Consider the following 21,848-nt stretch of genomic DNA (forward strand, 5'->3'; position numbering starts at 1 on the left):
ATTGGGCGCTGACATCAGCGCCCGATTTTAACCTCCTCCCATCGGGCGCCCAAGCCGGAGTCACGTCCTGCAAAAATACCTCCAGAAAATTCCCACTCTTTTTTTTTATTTATTCTCCACTCTCTCTCTCTCTCTCCTCCCATCACCCCACTCCTCTCCTGGCTATCTCTTTCTCCCACTCCTCTCACCCACTTCTCTCCCCTCTCCTCCCTCCCAGCAGCGGCGTGCAAAGACGACAACTTCCTCTTCTCCCCCACTCCTCCTCTCCCCGCTCCTTCCTCCCGACAACGGGGAAGGGTGTATTCATCCCTTAAGGGGATCTTTCGTGCATATGCTATCTAAATAGTCATAAAAAAAATAAAAATAAATTGACAAGATAGATTAATACGAAATATATCACTCCACGAATATGTAAGTTAAAATTTAACTTGTACAAGTTGTAACAAAAATAACAAATATAACTACAAATGTATTATAACTATTTTTAGTTTAATTTTTTCCTTTTGTTACAACTTATAGAAACCGAATTTAGCCTTGCATGTTTGTGGAGTGATATATTTTATATTAATTAGTTGTCATTTTTTTTCAAAATTTTTATAACTATTTAGATGGCATGCATGTAATGAGAGGGCATCCCCACGGGGAATGAAAATCCAAATCTGTTAGAGCAGACGTGTGGTCAAAAGGACAGATGATCGAGCCCGGTGTAAGCCTGTAATAGAGCTAATACTCTAATAGAGTCTAGTGCGAGTCTCTAACAGACTTATGGCTGGATGAAAGCTATAATTTCATCTCATACCTTGTGTGAACACTTGTTAGCTAAGTAATCAATTTCCGTTTGTAAAAAAAAGGACGGAGGATCTTTAATAATAGATATAATCCGAAGCTCAATCACTATTGATTATTTACCCATACAATTTTTGTAAAATGTAAATATATTATAATTGTAGTGTAATTATATTGTGATTATTTACCTATACAATTTTTATAAAAATGTAAATATATTATAACTTGCATATAGCTATAGTATTACTTGTATGCAACTTTCACATAATTTTACACCGTTGGATTTACTTTAAGATTCATGCAAGTTGGGAAGAAAAAATCATAGCACGCACCGACGAGGACTTTCGGTGTCATGATATCCGCTTCGAGAAAATAGCTTGTAACTGTAAGATTTTTGAAGTTGTAGTATAGATATAAACAAGTTATAAACCCATAATGCAATTATAATATAATTATACTATATTTACAAGTTACAAACTTTTAGGATTCCCAACCTATGTTAGATTTTGCTATATCTATAGCGACATATTTTCTTTTCAATCACATAGTACACTTTATGATAGTCCTGATATCATTGTACCCATCGTGAAAGTTACTAAGAACCAAGATTTTTTAGATAATGGAATGAAATAACATCTCGGCCTTTGCACAAAAGAGCTACAGCCAATTATTACAAACTAGCACTCTGTAAGAGTGTAGTCCAAATGAAAGCAAACACACCAACCAAAAAAAATACCAAGATAAGAGCATGATTCCATATTTTCCCATCGATGCGTGCAAGTTAAAATACCATTGTATAAGACAATTTATCTAAGAAATAACATCAGCATGCATTAGGGTTCCGTCAATTTCACTCCGTTAGCCTAAGTAGTTTTTTTTTTCATCTTCCTCTCATCCATCAGCCATTTTCTCTCGTCTACGAGAAAAGGGGAGGAGAGTAACAAAGAGGACACAGAGTTGAGCTAGGCGGTAGGGCGGTGGTTGCTGATAGCCCGCAGAAGAGATTCGTGGTGATGGCATGTTGCAAGGAGGATCCACAGGATGGGAGGGGCTTAGGCGATGAAGACCATGGGGCAAGCAGCAACATCATGGAGTTGAATAACAACTGGGAATGGAGATCCAGGCTACGACAGTGAGGGGAAAAAGAGATGGCGGTGGGTTGGCCGATAAAGGAGAGGTGAGACACACTTGTAGAAAAATGATTTTTGCAGGCCTCTCCCCCTTAATTTCATAGGGAGAGAAAAATACAAAACACATGCTTTAGGCTTACGGTGGTAGTGTGTGTGTGTGTGTGTGTGTGTGTGGTGATGGTGGTGGGAGGAGGGGGGTGGCGGGTTTCAGAGGATGGCAACAACACTGGTTGATCCAGAGCAGCTAGCCCTGCGAGCCAGTTTAAGTTGTGGGGTGGTGGAGTGGGCTTGGGTGGTGATGGGATGGCGTGGTGGTCCGACGATGGTCGTTGTGTAAGATGGTTGTGTGGGGCTATGATCAGGAATCGCTAGCGAAAGCCTTGCCAGACCATGGGCCAGGTTGATGACAATGATGCCATTAGGCGTCATTCCCCTCCTTGAAGGTGCTGTTATGGCGCTAACCCCTCTTTTCTAGCACCAAGAACCTTCCACGTGCAACGGTGGCCATCGGTGGACTCCTGCAATGACTCCGAAGCTGACGAGGCCTTCGCCGTCTTGGTATCATTTCTTGCTTTACGGTGGGTGACCATCATTCTTATTTGGTTACTGCTAGGCAAAGTTGGAGCTGCTTCGCTGTAGGGGTACAATGAAGCTTGGCAATGAAGACACATCGCAATCTCTATATAGGATTGTTAGAACCCTAGTTTAGCTCGTAGATTGGTCTTGCGGCGCCCACGAATTCTCTGAGAGAGAGAGAGAGAGAGAGAGAGAGAGAGAGAGAGAGAGAGAGAGAGAGAGAGAGAGAGTTTTCTCCATTTCTAGGTTGGATTCATTTTAGTCTTGACACAAAGGCAGCCGGCACAGAGGCTTCGTGGTTCTACTCCACCGAGCTGCGCATGCACACCACCATGTCACCATGTTTCTGACTGTACTGTAGCACCTATATACTCTTGTTAAATTTTAGATTTACTTCCATGTAATTAAATGCTTGAATATTGTAAGAACTCATGAATTGATCTATGCAGAATGAAACAAGAAAAAACAATATGGCTGTTCTGTTTGTTAGGCACAAAATGCACGATATGGCAGTATATATAGAATTTTCAAAACCAAACATTCACTTGTACTTATATATTCAGCTAAATTTAGGTTGAGAAAAATGGGCAGATAGTTGACTTAAAATCTGCAACAAAATATAATTCAGTGCATATTCAACAAAATTTCTAACATGCAACCAAATATGTCATTTCTGTTTAATTGTATAGACAAATACTAGCAGTAAAAATCTACAACCCAACTCTTATATTTACAAAGTCACAAACAGTTAACTTAATCTATTAATAATCACTAACTCAATCCACACTCGTACCATAAAAGCAAGGTCTAACTCAATTCATAAGCAGTGTCAATCAAAATCATAATAACCTGGACAGGTGAAGTGTCCACCTATGTAGGATGCTCCGTTCTTTGTATGTAGTAGGTCAGAACTACACGAATAACAAAACTTCATGTCAATCTCCAATTAAGGCTCACTAATTTCATTGTCTCCAAATTCTAACCCACCTATGAATTTAAAGGTTAGGTTAGCAAAACAAATAATGAATATAGTCAGTTTGTGCAAAAAGCATTAAGGAATATTCTCGCCAACTTTATCTTCTTAATGTAACAAGCAGAAACATGTCGGAACCATAGTACCATATTCAGGATTCAACTCAGCATAGAAGAGTTCGCCTTCAGAATCCTCATGCATTGCCCTTGCAATAAAGTTAACATGTCCAAATGAACCTTCAGCATCTATGATATAGCAACTCTTCGTAGCTTGTACCAACTCATATTTGATCTAGTTTGTAATATGTGATAACTTGTAGTCCAATTTTACAATTGAAATGTAAAGAGAAAACAAGAGATATGGTCCAAGACAAATATATTTTATTACAATCCAGTTGAGTAGTAAGATAAGGTGAGAAGACACTAAAACAGTTTGGGTCAATGGGAAAATGTGAAAATATGTGTATTCCACATATTCTATGCAGTCTATAATCAGTAGAGAGACAAGGAGATGACTAAACACTTTAAATATACTACCTTCAGTCACAAAGAAGTGACATATACTACCTTCAGTCACAAAGAAGTGACATTTTCAATTAGTTCGATTATTAATCCTCATGCGACATCCCCACGAGGGATGAAAATCCTTATCCTTGTTAAAAGGACGGAAGATTTGTTGACTAATAGATTTTTTTTAGCTGAGTAATCTATTCAAAAAAGGACGAAGGATCTTTAATAATAGATATAATCAGAGGCTGAATCACTATTGATTATTTACCCATACGATTTTTGTAAAATATAAATACATTATAACTCGTATGTAACTACAATATTTTACTTGTATGTAGCTTTTACATAATTTTACACCGTTAGATTTATTTTAAGATTCATGCAAGTTGGGAAGAAAAATTCATAGCACAACTTATTTATTTTACTGGTGAGGACTTTCAGTGTCACTACTTCCGCTTCGAGAAAATAGCTTGTTACTGTAAGATTATCTTTAAGTTGTAGTATAGTTATATACAAGTTACAAACTTATAATACAATTACACTATAATTATACTATATCTACAAGTTACAAACTTTTAGGATTCCCAACCTATATTAGATTTTGATATATCTATAGCGACATATTTCTTTTAATCGCATTGTTGTCGAAAGACAACTGCATCACGTCGAACAATGTGGTTCACTCAATGAATTGATGGATTAGTAAAAGCAATATATTAATTGGTAAAAAAATTTTGGGATCCCCCCGTTACATGGCCCTAGCAGCTATTTATAGTCTTAGTATAGGCTCATACCCTCTTGGGTTTAGTTAGTACATGGGAATTTATAGGGATACCCTTATGATAGGGACATTAGTGGGGGTACACAGTGTCTTTTGTATTTATGGACCATCAGGCGATCTCTTTGGGCCAGCCCATTAACAGCGAAATGCCCCCATGGGCCGCAGGGCCTCCCGAGCCCATAGTCAAAGGCACCTCCTACTCGGGTGAAGGCCGCTTGCTTCGCCTTATAGCCTTCGCCCTTAGTGGTGACTTGGCCGAATTAATGGAGAGGGGACTATCTATACAACATTCGACTAAAAATTAGCCTAAAAATCTGTCAAATGTAACTGTGACATATTTACAATGTAATTTTCATAATTACACTATATTTATACTATAATTACATATGTAATTTTTATAATTACACTATATTTGTATTATAATTACATATGTAACTTGCATGTAACTCGCATGTAATTATAATATAAGTAAGATGTAAGTTCAACTAGATCATAAAAATATAATATATAGTTGCCCAATGAGGCAGTCACGCTTTCATCCCATGAGGTCACAGGATCGATCCCTAAATATGGTTTTGTTTTTCTTCCTAAAAGCACATACCTTGATGCGTATTAAACTGTTAGCATGAATCTAGGACACATCCAATGGTTTAGAAAGTGAAAGATTTATCCATCAAAAATCTGTCAACAAATATTTAGCAATTCCGATGGAGGGCTTGGTGGCGAACCCTTTGGTCTTTGTCGCTTGGCTTCGCCCAAGCACTTCACCCTATGGCTTCGCTAAGAGGGGCAGCTGCCTTAAGAGGCCAGCGGTGGTAACACAACTTTCACAGGCGGCTATCTTAAGATGCCATGTATAAAAATCGGTTTATATGCACATGCAAGTCAGTAAGGGTTGTACCTCCCTGGTGCAAAACACAATTGCTGCACTATTTGTAGAAAACGATAAGAAACAAAAGAATAAATTAGCGGTGATGCTCTACCAATTTGGGAAGACGGTTTTTTTTTTCAAAATGAAGATCTGAAGAGGAATTGTATCCTGATGCATTAATTTAAATTTTAAAATATGGAATGTTTAATGCCTCTAACACACGTTCACATCATTGTCATGTGCCGTAGCTCTTTGCTCTTTGAGGTAGCCATGATCACCTCAAACACTTATCGGATATGAAGAAAACATCATCGTTCTAGCCAAATAAATAAAGATGTAAAAGTCAAACTTTTTAAAAATAGAGCAAGAGTCCTTTAAACACATCAGAACACATTGGCATCGATTAAATATGATAAATTTGGGGCATATAATTTTTTGGGGAATGTTCGGTCGCCACTTCGCATACCCTTATTATTGGGTCCACAATGCTCTTTAGATTGTCGCCCGTGTCCATAGCATTTTCTAGGCAACATGTTCTTAAATGTCCACCTGTGTGTTGTTGTTTGTTCATCTTCCTCACCCCACTGCTTCAACTACATCAACAACATTGGTTGTAAAGTGCATCTAAGCTCCCTAGTGGGTTTTAAGCTAATTGATGACAAATGGTTAATTGACTAATGTGTTCACTACTATAGGAAAGATTTTCCTGGATGCCATACCCTTTTGTTTCCAGGCGGACCGTAAGTGAAATCACACAGGAAAATAGGGGGGGACTGGCGCCAGGCCATCGCCTGCACAGGAAAATCAACTTTCGTGTGCAGGTCAGTTAACAGGCCCGCACGTAAAAATAAAATAGCCTACCCTACATCAAGTGCTCGATATCCCTTCGCGCCCCTTGCCCCTCCGCGCACTACCCCACTACCTCCCTCTCTCCCACCTCACTCTCTCCCACTCCACTCCTCTCCTCCCACTCCTTTCCTCTCCTCTCCTCTCCCGGCCGGCCGGCGGCGACAGCAGGCGGCGGCGCTCGGCCTCTCCCTCCCTCTCCCTCAGTTGCGGGGGGGAAGAAGGGCGGCGGCGGGTGACCACGGCAGCGCGTGGCCCCTCCCCTCCCTCCCCTTGCAGATCCGGCGACACGCCGCCCCTCCCCTCCCTCCCCTTGCAGATTCGGCGAAGAGGAGGCATGGGTGCCCGACGGATCTGGCAGAGCGGCGAGAGGCGGCGTGCGGCGGCTGGAGGGAGGCGGCCTGCGCCCCTCGGCGGTGAGAGGCGGTTGGACAAAGGCGGCCTGTGCCCCTTGGCGGCGGGAGGTAGTGGGATGGAGGCGGCCCTTGGTTCCCCTTTCCACTTGGTTTCTTTTTTGTCACTACATTATTTTTCTTTTTTTTAAGTAGGGGCAATTGTGTTCGTACAGTTTAATTATGATTTTACACTTGCTTTTTAGGGTTTGTGATTTTGCCCCTGCTTTTTTTAAATGAAGCAGTCGTCTGCCTCTGGTTTTGACGGTAGTTTAGTAGGTCCGAAATTTCCGAATTAAACGAATAAAAAAATGATATTATAATTTGTGAATGACCATCCTACCCTTGTTTCACTAAAACAGTCAACCACTTGCTGGAAGTGTAATTTCCCCAATCCAAAACCCTAGAGCGGCGGCGGCGACGCGCGAGCACAGAGAAGGGGAGGAGCGGCCCGCGCGCGGCAGGGAGACGCAGCGACCCGGTGGGCCAACTGCCGCGGGGCCAGCGCGGCGCGCGGCGCGGCGGAGAGGAGCGGCGGCCTCGCGCACGGGCAGGGAGGCGCGGCGGAGAGGAGCGGCGGCCTCGCGCGCGCGCAGGTAGGCGTGGTGCGGCGGACCCGCGGGCGCGCGTGCAGGGAGGCGTGGCGGCCCCGCGGCCAGCGCGCAGGGAGGCGCGGCGCAGCGGCCATGCGGCCAGCGCGCGCGGAGAGGAGCGGTGGCTCCGTCGGCTCCTCTCTGTTTTATGCAGTTAAGTAGCTGCTTCTTTTTTTTTCTTTTTTTTTTTTTTGACAATAAGTAGCTGCTTCTTCATCTGCATGAAAGATGATAGCATTGAGGGAATTTTTGATACTCTCTCAGAATGTGCTACCATAAGCAAATGTGCTGGTGGAATTGGTGTCTCAATTCACAATATTAGAGCTTGAGGCAAGAGTATGGATATATTTGTCCATTCACCACACATTTAACACCATTACCATGAGTTAACAGAGCAGGGGCAAGCGGCTGCTTCATTTAAAAAAGCAAGGGCAAAATCACATACCCTAAAAAATAAGGGTAAAATCACAATTGAACTGTAAAACAAGGACAACAACACAATTGCTCCTTTTTAGTAAGTTTATACACCTAAAATTTACACATCTAAAATTTATACACCTAAAATAAATTTATACACCTAAAATTTATAGAGCTAATGTTTATAAGTCAAAAGTTTATATAGTCGATTCAAATTCAAATTCGAATTTAACTTGTACAAGTTGTAAAAAGTAGTAAATATAACTACGAATGTACGATGATTATTTTCAGTTTAATTTGTTGCAACTCGTAGAAATTGAATTGTAGCATTGCATTTTGTGGAGTGATATATCACATATTAACCTATGTTATTATTTTTTCAACTGGTAGAATAATATCAAATATATCACTGCAGTGGAAGGAGCAGTGACCTCCGTGGGCTAGAGACCATCCCCTCTCACATCCGTTGACTAAGCCCGTCTCTACTCAATGCCCAGACATCGCAGCTCGCCGCCGCCACCAAGAGAGGGCGAGGGAGGCGCATCAGCACGTGAGGAGCTGATGAAGATGATGCCGACGGCTGGTTCTCCCATCTTCACTGCGTGCAGGATGGGGGAGCACACGATGAGGTTGAGGGTGGGAAGTCCGCCATCAGAATCCGCCGCCGACGCCATCGTACCTCCAGCTAGCGCCGCACGTCCAGATCCGGCACAGACTGCCGCCGAGAGGCACGGACCACCTTCGTCCCACGGCCGCACGCCGCCTCCCGCCCCTCAAACTGCCTCCGTACCGCCGCCGCACGCCGCCTACCGCCAGATCCGACGCGGACTGCCTCCGTCCCACCGCCGCACCTCCAGATCCGGTGTGGGCCGCCTCCCTTCCACCACCGGCCGCCACCGGGTCACTGCCTCCCCTCCCGCCAGATTTGGTAGAGGGGAGGGCCCTGTCATGTTGCCGCTGTGGTGGATGGAAGAGGAGGAGAAGGAAATGTGGAGAGGATGAGAGAAGGAAGGAGAGAAGGAAGAAGAAGAGAGAGGGGAGGGGCGGTGGAGACGGGATGGAGAGGGAGAGAGAGAAGTGGATAAGGATGGGGCGAGAGAGGAGTGGCTCGTCTTAGGATGGGTGTCGGTTTTAACTGAAAAGTGGCATCTATTTCTTTTGCCCACAAAGATGCCGGTTATAGGGTAGGTCCCGTAGTTGGGATGGGGACTAAAATGTTAGTTTTAGTTTAAAACCGACATCTATATCTGACAGGGGTAATAGGTATCGGTTTTGTTTAAAAACCGGCACATTTTAAGTGATAAAGGTGACGGTTCTTGTGGTTTGGACGGGCTGAGGGGCAGGGGGCCCCGCGGGCGAGGGGGAGGCACTATAGGTGGTGGTTTTACCACTTCCGCCACCTATAGTGCTGACTTATATTAACTATTCTGCAGTAGTTAACAAGTATTATTAACTTTAGAGGAGTAGGGTATATAAATGTTCTGTCTGAGTATTTAAGCACGCGGCAGGAATCCATGCCGTCGCCGTGGGCCGTGCTTCTCCTGGACCTGAAATGGCCAGCTGGTGGGGGATTCTATTCTCAGATGAACGTCGTGGAGCTGTGATGGTGGTGGGACGTTACGCGGTCGGGATCGGATCGATCGGCGCTCAGCCCCACCGGACGACGGCGACGGCGCGCGGCCTCCGAGTCTTGGACGCACGCAGGGGGACGGCGACCCGTTTGTCCGCGCCCGCGTGCGTGTACTTGCAGTGATTTTTCCTCATTTCTTTCCTTCGGTTTCTTTCATTCGATTAACGTGAAAGTTTCGTACTTCCTCTATTTCATAATGTAAGTTATTTTAGCAATTTTTATATTTATATTGATGTTAATGAATCTAGACAATATAAGTCATTCTAACATTTTTCATATTCATATTGATGTTAATAAATCTAGACTGTATATTGATGTTAATAAATCTAGACAGTCTAGATTCATTAACATCAATATGAATGTGAAAAATGCTAGAATGACTTATATTATGAAACGGAGGGAGTACAATACTTACTATGTTCTAATATAAATAACGTCTTTGATTTTTTAAATAATATTTAACTATTCATTTTATTAAAATTTAGTGTAAATATGCATAAGTATAAGTCACATTTAAAATTTCTTTAATAACAAACAAGTCACAACAAAATAAATGATATATATACCATTTTTTTAATAAGAGAAACAAGCAAACATTGTGCCGTAATTAAGTACGTACAGTAAGTGTTAGTATCATATATTAAGGGCATGTTCACTTTGATGCCATTTTCAACCTTGTTAAAGTTACTAAAAAAGTGGCTACATTTAGTTTGCTGCCAAATTTTGGTAACTATGCTTATTGCCAAAATTTGGTAAGGTTTTTTTTGGCATCAAAGTGAATAGGCTAAAAAAATAAAGGTGTAGTTTTTATTTATAAAAAAAATTAATATCATCGTTGACCCAGCACAATCATTAGCAACCATCACGAGCAGTTTTATTTTATTTCTTTCGAAATTTTTTTGTGACCATTGAACATTTTAACGACAAAACGCAATCTGTTGCATATATACGCAGCCTATTTTTGTGGACGGCCAAAGCTGAAGACTCACAGGGTCGCAAGGTCGTCGTGTCTTTTTTAAGTTCTCTCAGCACACTGCCGCGAAACGTACTTAACTGAAACCCAGCCGGTTAACGAGAAGCTATCTAATCTAGCTAGGAAAGCAAGTAAAGCAGAAACTATGAGGGAGGGAGCGCGACCGAGCGGGGAGACGACGTCGAGCGTCGCCAACAGTGGAGGGAGATCAGCCGGTGGCGATGGCCACGGAAGAAGGCGCGGCGCCGCGGCGGCGGGGGCGCGCGTGCCGCTGCGCCGGCTGTTCGCGTTCGCGGACTGGGCGGACGCGGCGCTGATGGCGGTGGGCGCGGCGGCGGCGGCGGCCAACGGGATGGCGAAGCCGCTCATGACCTTCGTCGTCGGCGACGTCATCCACGCCTTCGGCTCCGCCGGCGCTAATTCGTCTCGTCGTCACGACGGCGACGACGACGTCGTCGCCCGAGTCACCAAGGTGCGTTGCGCGCGTGTGCGTCCTCTGTCCTCTCCTAGTCTCCTGTGTGCGCCTTTGTGCTGCGAATCTGCGACGTGCGATGCGAAAAACGTGCACTTTTTTTTTCTCTCACGGAATGGCTAAAAATCATTAATTCGACGTTTTTATTTTACAACGTACGGCGACCATAAGCGAGCGCAACTGCCCAAGCAGGCAAAGCATCGTGCAGTCGCGTCCAAATATATTACCAATTAGGCCGGCGCTCAATAAAATATATCACCCATGTCATATACTCTCTCATTCCCTAAATATTTGACGCTGTTGACTTTTTTAAACATATTTGACCGTTCGTCTTATTCAAAAACTTTTGTAAAATATATAAAACTATATGTATACATAGAAGTATATTTAACAATAAATCAAATGATAGGAAAAGAACTAATAATCACTTAAATTTTTTGAATAAGACGAACAGTCAAACATTTTTAAAAAAATCAACGGCGTCAAACATTTTAGGATGGAGGGAGTATGTTGATAACAAATAGCACCGCTACACCTTAACCACGCTATATGAAAGCCGCAATAGTACCCAGACACACCGCTGGCTCACCGCACATAAGATATATGTTGTCGAACGAATACTCGGAAGGGACCCCGTCAACGTGAACGCATACCGGCTTGTCCTGAACCTAGCAGATCGGCTAGGATATCCTCCAACGCTGTAGAGATGAGAGACGATGAGTGAATAGGGAATTGGAGAGTAAAGACTTAAGGATTATATGTAGAATCAAGGAGGGGATGCTATAGCAACCAAAATCGTTCTGCTCAGTAGAGGAATATATTGGTATAAAATTACGCCGTCACATCTTGAGTACTTCCTCCTAGACATATGTCTAGATTCATTAACATCAATATGAATATGAAAAATGCTAGAATGACTTACATTGTGAAACGGAGGGAGTACCTTATGTACAACTCGTAACGGCACTCGAAAACATGCCACCGTAGGAGAGGTAGATGCAGGAAGGTGTCACACAACAGTAATGTCTGGCGTAGCATGTATACCTCCGAATAAGCACTCTAGTGCTTCGAATCCCTTGGCCTGGTAGTGTGTGTATATGTTGGAGTAATTGTAGTAGCGGTTTTTAAATTTGTAAGAAGTTTTATCTAGCTCTGTAAACTTACAGAGCGTACATTAAATCTCTAAATTTTGTTTGGTCCAAAGCCCACAGTCTTACTTATTTCCTCCGTCCTAAAATATAACAACTTTTAAGCATCAGGATTTGTCCTAAAATATAACAACTCTTCCACCAACATTCTCTTCCCAATCAATCACAACCTTCCACCATTCACTTTTTCTACCTACCTCAACTACTCATCCAATCACAACCCTTCATAATTCACTCTACCTACTTTCTTAATAACCGTATCCAACTCTAAAACTTCTTATATTCTGCGACGGGAGGAGTACATGACATGTCACGTGAACGATGATATGACACTTTTTTATTTCTCCATGCCTCCTCTTTTTCACCATTATTGTCCTTTTCTGCAGCATCAAAAGGGATCAGCTAAGCATATTATTAGACAAGTACATCAGTGCATCAATCTCTGATTTACTGGTAGTATTGGCTATATACTGCTCGTATTGTGGCAGCAGCATGAGGCCTGAGCATGAGCATATATACTCCTTATGCCTGATTGAATTGATGATGCTATTCTTGCTATCTCTGCACCTTCGAGCCAAGCTCTGAACGAGTGGAAGGATATTGAACCTATCAATTTTGATATTGGCTTTTCTGTACTGAAGAATCCAGAGTGTTGTGGGTTGATCTTTTATGGGCTAATTTTCTAGCGTCCAGCCACCGAAGTCACGTAGTGACGAGGTAGTTCTCGTACAAGCTTCGTACGAATTTCTTCGTGTGTACAGTAGGGCTGAGGGGAAAAAAACATAGGGCGAGATTTGTGGGACCGATATGGCGATCGAACATGCAACTGGCTAGACATTGTTACACAGGAAAGTATGATTACAGAAATGGATGTTTCAGATTTGTTTACGTCACCATAAGTAAAGTTTTCTTTCAGATACAACCGTGAGATCTAAGACATTTATTTTTTAATCCAATTATAATTTTCAGATTTGCACTACATATTTTTTTTTCCTTATGATTAGCCTACTATAATACACTATGTGTAGTCGTCATCGGACATTGGGTGCCGGTGGGACTGCCAACCATACCGACATCTCGGCGACGGCCGCACGCCGACCCAGCGCCTTCCGGCCTACGGTCTTCTCCCCCATTTTCTCATTTCGGTATTTTCGATTGTTTACACTATAATTAGACTGTTTTTATATTTTATAAATTTTTAAGAGGAAATTTATAGATACATGTATAAATAGTTACTGCTTTCAAATGTTTTTCTTTGGGAACGTGATAAAGATTGAAAGGCCCAAAACAAATGTACCCGAATTCAAACAAGAGCGAGAGACTTTGGGCCATCGTAGTGTTCTGGTCTTCTGGACTTATGGCCCATATACCAACTGAATTCAACAACAGCACACTTCTCTCCCAGTCCCAGCCTCCATCACCCAGTCCACCTCCCCACCTCCGCCGGCCGGCGGGGCCATGACTGCGGCGGCAGCCAAGGGAGACGGCAAATGCGCCGCCGCCGCCGCCGCCGCCGCCGCCGCCGCCTCCCCTCCGGCAGGATGAATTGAGCAGTCCGTCGATGGATTTCGGTATTTCCAGATAAAACCCTCAACTCACTGTTTTCTCTGTGCAACGAGCATCTCTTGAGGGGAAAAAAGAAGGCGATAATATCGTGAAATTGGGCGTCTTTTTCTGCGTGTGCTCCGAATAGGATGAATTAGGCAACCGCTGGTCGCTTTGGCTGCTGTGCTGGCTATATTTGGTTTACTTGTAATATTTTTTTTCCACTTCTTTATCATTTGGGTATATGCTGTTCTTGTGATGGGCATATATGGGCCCAAAACCAAGGTTGCCTCAGATATGATTCAGTAATCTACTCCGTAGAATGTATTCCAGGAAACTATTCACTCGCAATGTAGGAGATTGATTGAATTTTTAGCTTAACTCTGATTATTCGTTTGCTCGTACTGTCAAGCCAATAGAGTTTCTGTTAAGATTATTTGTCCTTCGTATTTTATCCTGCACACTATCATACATATTTTATGGTGACCAAATTTACAATTCTCATCTAGTACTAGTAATCTGCTCAGTTATGTTTTAGGCTGGCAAGTCACATCTGAACTCTAGAAATTCAAAAGGTATTACTAAATGTTGGAAATGAACCTTCCTCTTCTTTTTTAAGGGGAACAAAGTGTATGAGTTTCCTGTGATGGGTGCCTAAACTAATTAGGGTATGCCATTTACGTAGAGCTGTATATTGAGCCCCTTGTAAGTTGCATAATGATGTAATGTGTTTCTTTATGAGTATTTGCAAATGAGCAGCTCCCAATTTAAATATGGACTAAGTGGCAACTATTCTTTCAGAAGAATACGTCTTCATGTAGAGCAGTAGCCTGTATGACAGGGGTAAAATTATCTGTGCTTGTTTTTTCATTGATTTTTAAATTTCTTAATCGCTAATTAAATCACTCTTTTTTTTTAATTTTCAGGTGATCATGAATTTTATCTATCTTGGTGTTGGAGCAGGACTTGTTTCAGCACTTCGTAAGTGTCTATCTTATGCAAGAAAATAAGCTATCTTAAACATCTATGTTTGCATAGAAATTTATTTTATCTTTTGATATAGAAATTGGAGAATAAAAATGTACAACGTGCTACTAGTACTTGCAGTTCTTTTGTCAGAAGCTTTTTATTGGAAATATTATTAGAAACAATGCTTACTTGATTCATTATGACAATTTGGTAGAAGTATCATGCTGGACAATCACTGGAGAGAGACAGGCAGCACGGATTAGGGCGTTGTATCTCAAAGCAATACTGAGGCAGGATATTGCCTTTTTTGACAAGGAAATGAACACTGGGCAACTAGTTGAGAGGATGTCAGGAGATGCATTCCTCATTCAAGATGCCATTGGAGAAAAGGTAGGCTTGTTTTCAGAGTGTAATCTAATTGATTAACCAAAAGTAGTTCTTTTGAGAAGTTCAGTTACAATATTTCCTATACAATTGATTTGGTTATGTACAAATATTTAGTAACTGAAGAAAGAAGACCCAACGAATCCCTTTTAATTGAAATTTATGTAGTCAATTTTCTGTAGCCCATACCCCATTGCATGCATCATACATGGTCTATTTAGGAGTTTACAGAGCCCTAAAAAGAATCTAGGAGTTCAGAGAAATAACTTGGTTTCATGTGTCACAGTCAACTGTGTGAATCGCACATACATTGTTCTAACTACATAATATGAGTTTGTGCTTGACTCAAGTAACTCTTTGGTCATGCATCATATATGTTCTATGTAGGAGTAAAAAATAGTCAAGATGCATAATCTTTGCCTGTATGCAAGTGGAGACAAAAAGACATATTATATGTATCAGCAAAAAGACATATTATATGTATCAGCATTATAAGTTCAATGAATCTTTCTTTTTTTTAAAAAAAATCCCAGTTGATGGATTTTCCAGACCATAAATGCAGTTGGGTTCAGTCAATGGGAAATGCATATGTTTAACTTGCCAAGTACTGCATTATATTTCATTATCCTGCTTCAATGAGAAATATGTACATGTACTAATTCTCTATTAGCATATAATAACATGTAATGCGTTGTCTATTAGGCTGGCAAGTGCATCCAACTGCTTTCTACTTTCTTTGGAGGCTTCATTATTGCGTTTGTGAGAGGATGGCTGTTGGCACTTGTTATGCTTTCAAGCATTCCTCCAGTTGCTGTGGCTGGTGCAATTATGTCAAGGTTGATGGTAAAACTGACCATCCGCATGCAAGCAAAATATGGTGATGCTGGAATCGTGGTCGAACAAACCATTGGGGCCATTAGAACAGTGAGTGATGGCCGACTCTTATATTTGGCTATAAAATCTTTGCTATCGCGTGTATATTGATCCTGTTCTTTTTATCTTCTTTTGCTTTGAAGGTTGTTGCATTCAATGGTGAGAAGAAAGCTATAAACACATATAACAAGTTCATAAAAAAGGCATATGAATCTGCTCTACAACAAGGTGTTATTAATGGCCTTGGATTAGGTTCCATAATCTCAGTCTTTTTTTCCAGCTATGGGTTGGCGGTTTGGTATGGATCTAGATTGATAGTCGAGCGAGGCTACAATGGTGGCATTGTTATTAATGTTATAATGGCTATAATGATCAGTGCAATGTAAGTTCATACTTAATCTTGGTTACCGCTGTATGCTTGAATGAATTATATAACATGTGGCCCAAATATGATATATACATGAAGGATTCAGATTATGGTAATGTATGATCAAGTTTACATTTTGTTTGAAGTTCTTTATTGGGTGCACTTTTTTCTTCTAGCGTTATAGTCCCTCAGGTCACAAATACTTTGGGAGCTTGGAATATCAATATCTCTTTAAATATTTAGTTTGGGTACATGAAAATCATATTTGTAGTGTCTCAAAATTTACCTTTCTAGATTATAGTTACATTTGGTTTTAGAAACATATTACATTTAGGAAACAACAAGTATTTGTGATTCGAGAGAATATTTGGTTAAGAAGTGAAACATCTGATAAATCGTAATTTACAAAAAAAAAGATAAATATTTGATGATTACTGATCATTATTTCTCCATGGATGTACATATTTGTGTCTTCCATTGATAAATTCAAAATATTGTTGGTTAACACTCCCCAAGGCAACTCTCACAGTGACAAAGCTAAACTTTCCAGCGGAGTTAAAATCACTAAAAATATGCAATATGGTATTTATATATCTGTTTCACGTTGTGCGGTTTATGGTTTGAGTTATATTTTGTTCTGCAGGTCCTTAGGTCATGCGACATCATCAATAACAGCCCTTGCAGGAGGTCAAGGAGCAGCATATAGACTGTTTAGGACAATTGAAAGACAACCAGATATTGATGCATGTTGTACCACAGGTGACATATTTGAAGATGTCAAGGGTGATGTTGAACTCAAGAATGTGTACTTTAGTTATCCTTCCAGACCTGAACATTTGGTATTTGATGGATTCTCCTTGCAAGTACCAAGTGGCACAAGAATGGCCCTAGTTGGAGAAAGTGGCAGTGGGAAATCAACTGTTATCAGTTTGGTGGAGAGATTCTATGATCCACAGTCTGGGGAAGTGTTAATTGATGGAGTTGATATTAGAAGAATAAATCTTGGATCGATAAGAAGAAAAATTGGTCTTGTCAGCCAAGAACCAGTGCTGTTCGCAGGTACAATCAGGGAAAATATCACGTATGGAAAGGAGGACCCAACTCTTGAAGAAATCAATAGAGCAATCGAGCTTGCAAATGCAGCAAAGTTCATTGATAAGTTGCCAAATGTACAATGCCAAAGTAAAATGTTCTAATTGTTAATTCCATTTCAGTTGTTAATTGACATCATGAAATATCGCAGGGTCTTGAAACGATGGTTGGTGAGCGTGGAATTCAACTGTCTGGAGGTCAGAAGCAAAGAATAGCAATTGCTAGAGTGATTATAAAAAACCCTAGGATCTTACTGCTTGATGAAGCAACTAGTGCATTGGATATGGAATCTGAGAGGGTAGTTCAAGAAGCCTTGAATAAGGTAATGTTAGAAAGGACAACAATTATTGTTGCACATCGCCTGAGCACAGTAAAGAACGCCGATATGATATCTGTTCTACAGCACGGGAAGCTGGTGGAGCAAGGTATACCATACAAAAACCTCTTCAGAGATTCACTTTTTTCTTTGAAGAGATTTAACTTGAAATCTGATTTCTAGAGTGTACATACTACATATGTCTGTGTATCACTATTGAGATATTGTGACTATGCACAAGGCATTTTCAGGTCCACATTGATGGTCTGGTGTGTATGTTTCAGAAAACTTTAAAATGAATTTATATTCAACATTTACAATATTTTAAATTCAGCTCACTGGATAATTTCAATTTGATATGAAGATAGTAAATAGAAGTTCTTTCTGACCCCTAATAAACAGATAGGTAATAGTTCACTTGTGTAGCACTGCTTTTGTACCATATTAGCTGTAATATTCCTTTGGGCTTTAACAAAATGTTACACCTTTTTGTTCAAGAGCTACTTAATGCACAAATTTTGGTACATAACTTACCAGTTGTTTATGAATTATGAAAAGGTTCACATGAAGAATTGATGAAGAAGCCTGAAGGTTCTTACTCTAAGCTGATTCATCTCCAGGAGACTCGGCAGGAAGCTGTGGCACCTAATGATGACCCTGATATGATAATAAGAAATGATTTTGACTCTAGGATTATAAATAGCAAAACAAGAAGCCAAAATATCTCATTTAGGAAATCAACCAGTAAAAGCTCCTCTTTTGGGCACAGTGGTACCCATCCTTTCACATCTACTTGTGACTTATCTGATCCCATGGAGGTCCACGATGATCAGCACATAAAGGAGACCACAGATAAAATGTCTAATTGCCAAGAGAAAGCTTCGATCCTCCGCCTCTTCTCTCTGAACAAGCCGGAGGCCTTTGTTCTTGCACTTGGTTCTATAACTGCTGCAATGCATGGAGTCATTTTTCCTGTATTCGGCATACTGGTTTCAAGTGCAATAAAGATGTTTTATGAACCACGTTCAGAATTACTGAAGAACTCCAGGTTATTGGGCAGCATGTTTCCGGTGCTTGGAATTTCCACATTTCTTCTTATTCCAACAGAGTACTTCCTATTTGGACTAGCAGGTGGGAAGCTTGTGGAGCGCATACGATCATTGACATTTAAAAGTGTCATGTACCAGGAGATCAGCTGGTTTGATAAACCTGAAAACTCTAGGTATACATTATGTCTTTCCCTAATTGTGATGTGGTACATTTTTTCCTAGGACTTGTTATATCAGAATTTCCTTCAAGAATCAAGATGCACAACTGCATGAATATTAGACTTATTATGGTTGTTCATGCTCTCAAGCTCTTAAACCAAATGTACGAATAATATAATTTTACGTACCTAACAAATACTCTGGCATATATATATTTTTCTTGTTAATATATCAGAATTCTTTGAAAAACATATTCTAGAAATTAAAATTTCAAAAATAAAATATCATAAGAGCTTTCTGAAAATTTGATGGGTACTAAAATTAGTTAAAGTGGATTTTTTAAGTGGAAAAAGAAAAGGCATTATACTTGTCAGCTAGCAATATATTTTTACAGGTGTACTTATATGGGTTTCAACTTTTTTTTTTCTAGTGGATCAATTGGTGCAAGGCTATCTACTGATGCTTTGAACGTGAAGCACCTCGTTGGGGACAATTTGGCACTAAATTTCCAGACTTTGTCGACCATAATATCAGGTTTTACAATAGCAATGGTAGCAAACTGGAAGCTGGCATTGATTATAACAGTGGTAGTTCCTTTGGTGGGTTTCCAGGCCTATGCTCAAATGATGTTCCTGAAAGGTTTCAACAAAAATGCAAAGGTACATGCCTTGAAATTAATCATGAATATTCTCCATACAGGTGCTCCAACACATGGGAAGTTGTTTTGCCTAATTTTTTGGTGCAATGCAGTCAAAGTTTGAAGATGCAACTCAAGTAGCAACTGAGGCAGTTGGAGGCATCAGAACCATCACGTCGTTCTGTGCTGAACAGAAGGTGATGAACGCCTATGAGAAGAAATGTGCATCTCCAATAATTCAAGGAATAAGGGACGGAGTTGTTGGTGCCTTGGGTTTTGGCTTCTCCTTCCTTGTGTTCTACTTTGCGTATGCTCTCTGCTTTTATGTCGGAGCAAAGTTTGTTCACCAAGGAACAGCAACATTCGGGGAAGTGTTTAGGGTGCGAACTCATTCTTATTTCATTTTGCATAGTGTTAATCATGCTGAGGGTGTGAACTCATTCATTTTGCATAGTGTTGGTCATTATTAACATTTTGGTTCACTGATCATATGCTAGGTCTTCTTCGTGTTAGTTTTGGGTATTAATGAAATCTCACGAACAAGTGCAAAAGGATCAGAAAGCAGACGTGTTAATGAATCGGTAGTTTCTGTCTTCAAAATTCTTGATCGTAAATCCAAGATTGATTCGAGCAATGATGAGGGTGTGGTCATTGCAAGTGTCAGGGGTGACATTGAGTTCCAGAATGTGTGTTTTAAGTACCCCTTGCGCCCAAATGTTCAGATCTTCAAGGATCTATCCTTGAGCATTCCTTCTGGAAAGGTTGCTTTCTGTCTAAACTAACAAGTAAAATATTTATTTCTTTACAAACTGCTGTTTGGTGCATAACTTTATTGACGGGATTATCATTTCAGACTGCTGCGCTGGTTGGGGAGAGTGGAAGCGGGAAGTCTACGGTGATTTCACTGCTTGAGAGGTTCTATGAACCTGATGCTGGCAGGATCCTTTTTGACGGTGTGGAGCTTGAGACTCTCAAAGTTAGCTGGCTTCGTCTACAGATTGGCCTTGTGGCGCAGGAACCGGTATTGTTCAACGACACCATCCGTGCGAACATAGCTTATGGGAAGCAAGGTGATGCATCTGAAGAAGAGATCATTGCTGCTGCTGAAGCAGCCAATGCGCACCAGTTCATCTCCGGGCTGCCTGATGGGTACAACACCATTGTTGGCGAAAGAGGGATCCAATTGTCAGGTGGGCAGAAGCAGCGTGTCGCCATAGCGAGAGCCGTTATAAAGGACCCCAAGGTGCTGCTGCTGGATGAGGCAACAAGTGCTCTGGATTCAGAATCAGAGCGCGTGGTTCAGGAGGCGCTGGACCGGGTGGTGGTTGGTAGGACTACCGTGGTGGTGGCGCATCGCCTGTCGACAATAAAAGGAGCGGATATCATCGGTGTCCTCGAAAACGGGACGATAGTGGAGAAAGGCAGGCATGAAGAACTGATGCAGATAAAGGGTGGAATATATTCTTCACTTGTTGAGCTTAGCTCAAGCTCAATGTAACCTTTCTGAAAGCCAGAAAACCACTCTTCTTCAATTGGACACTGATTTAGTCCCTGATATGGATTGTTGGTTTGTATTCCAAAGGTTTATATATGTATGTTTGTACTAGGAAAGGGTTGTTCCTTATGCTGTCTGTTAATGCGCAACTACCATGGAAGACATGCCCAGTTTGTAGTTTGTAATATTTAAATTTTGTACAATGTGTACCATCAACTCAGTATATATGAATGTTCAGGCTGTAGCCTATGAGCCTATTTGGTTGTGAATGCTTTTTTTAAAAAACAAAATAGGTCCATGCAGCTTTTATTTCTGACGTAGGTTGAATCAAACGATCTATTATGGGTTATTTCCGGACTGTGTATCAACTACCTGTGCCAATTCATGGAATTAAGAAAAAATGGCACAGCCCGCCTTCCATGCTTAACCCATAAAGAAGTTGAAAACTGAGAAAGATTCATGATATATATTGAGTTGAGCAGATTACGGAGTTGAAATTGAACCAAATTTGGATTTGGTATGACCGTATTGGTTAAAGTAATTCCCTATATCTACAAATATTCAAAACAACTAACTTAATTAGGACTAACATCTGGTATAAGTAAGACTACTAACTCAATAAAGATGACTTCTCAATAAAATTTCTTTTAAAATTTGTAAACTTCATTGTACTGATTCTTCCATATAGTACCACATACGAGTCATATGACACGCGAGTTTGATGGTGAATGCTTTCTATCGGTAGCGCGAGGGAAGAGAAAATGGAAGGCAACTTAACCACTATATGCTATACAACTACTTTTTTTTATCTATGTATTTATTTATCCATATATGTGTGCACATGGTTGTCTTCTTAATATTTTTC

At 40.9% G+C, this 21,848-nt stretch overlaps 1 protein-coding gene and 1 long non-coding RNA gene across 6 annotated transcripts; both read left to right on the plus strand.

Moving 5' to 3' along the window:
- The first annotated feature begins 7,137 nt into the window (after positions 1–7,137).
- Positions 7,138–9,198, plus strand: LOC127760828 (uncharacterized). The gene is made up of 2 exons (XR_008015149.1): positions 7,138–7,610; positions 8,290–9,198. It is a non-coding gene; the product is annotated as an uncharacterized LOC127760828 (long non-coding RNA).
- A 1,409-nt stretch (positions 9,199–10,607) lies between these two features.
- On the plus strand, positions 10,608–21,252 carry LOC127760826 (ABC transporter B family member 11-like). Of its 5 annotated transcripts, none has more exons than XM_052285126.1 (12): positions 10,608–10,949; positions 14,569–14,623; positions 14,826–15,001; positions 15,698–15,919; positions 16,012–16,250; positions 16,879–17,404; positions 17,479–17,752; positions 18,202–18,865; positions 19,282–19,510; positions 19,602–19,868; positions 19,986–20,249; positions 20,342–21,252. In XM_052285126.1, exons 1-12 carry the CDS (start codon positions 10,623–10,625, stop codon positions 20,984–20,986), a joined length of 3,888 nt encoding a protein of 1,295 aa, XP_052141086.1. In that variant the 5' UTR covers positions 10,608–10,622; the 3' UTR covers positions 20,987–21,252. The 5 variants fall into 5 exon arrangements, with proteins under 5 accessions (XP_052141086.1, XP_052141087.1, XP_052141089.1 ...); XM_052285127.1 differs by having other exon boundaries at positions 14,829–15,001; XM_052285129.1 differs by lacking the exon at positions 10,608–10,949 and adding an exon at positions 13,524–13,668.
- The last annotated feature ends 596 nt before the right edge of the window (positions 21,253–21,848 follow it).

Source organism: Oryza glaberrima, chromosome 1 (genome assembly GCF_000147395.1).
Source record: "Oryza glaberrima chromosome 1, OglaRS2, whole genome shotgun sequence".
In the NCBI taxonomy this organism is placed as follows: Eukaryota; Viridiplantae; Streptophyta; class Magnoliopsida; order Poales; family Poaceae; genus Oryza; species Oryza glaberrima.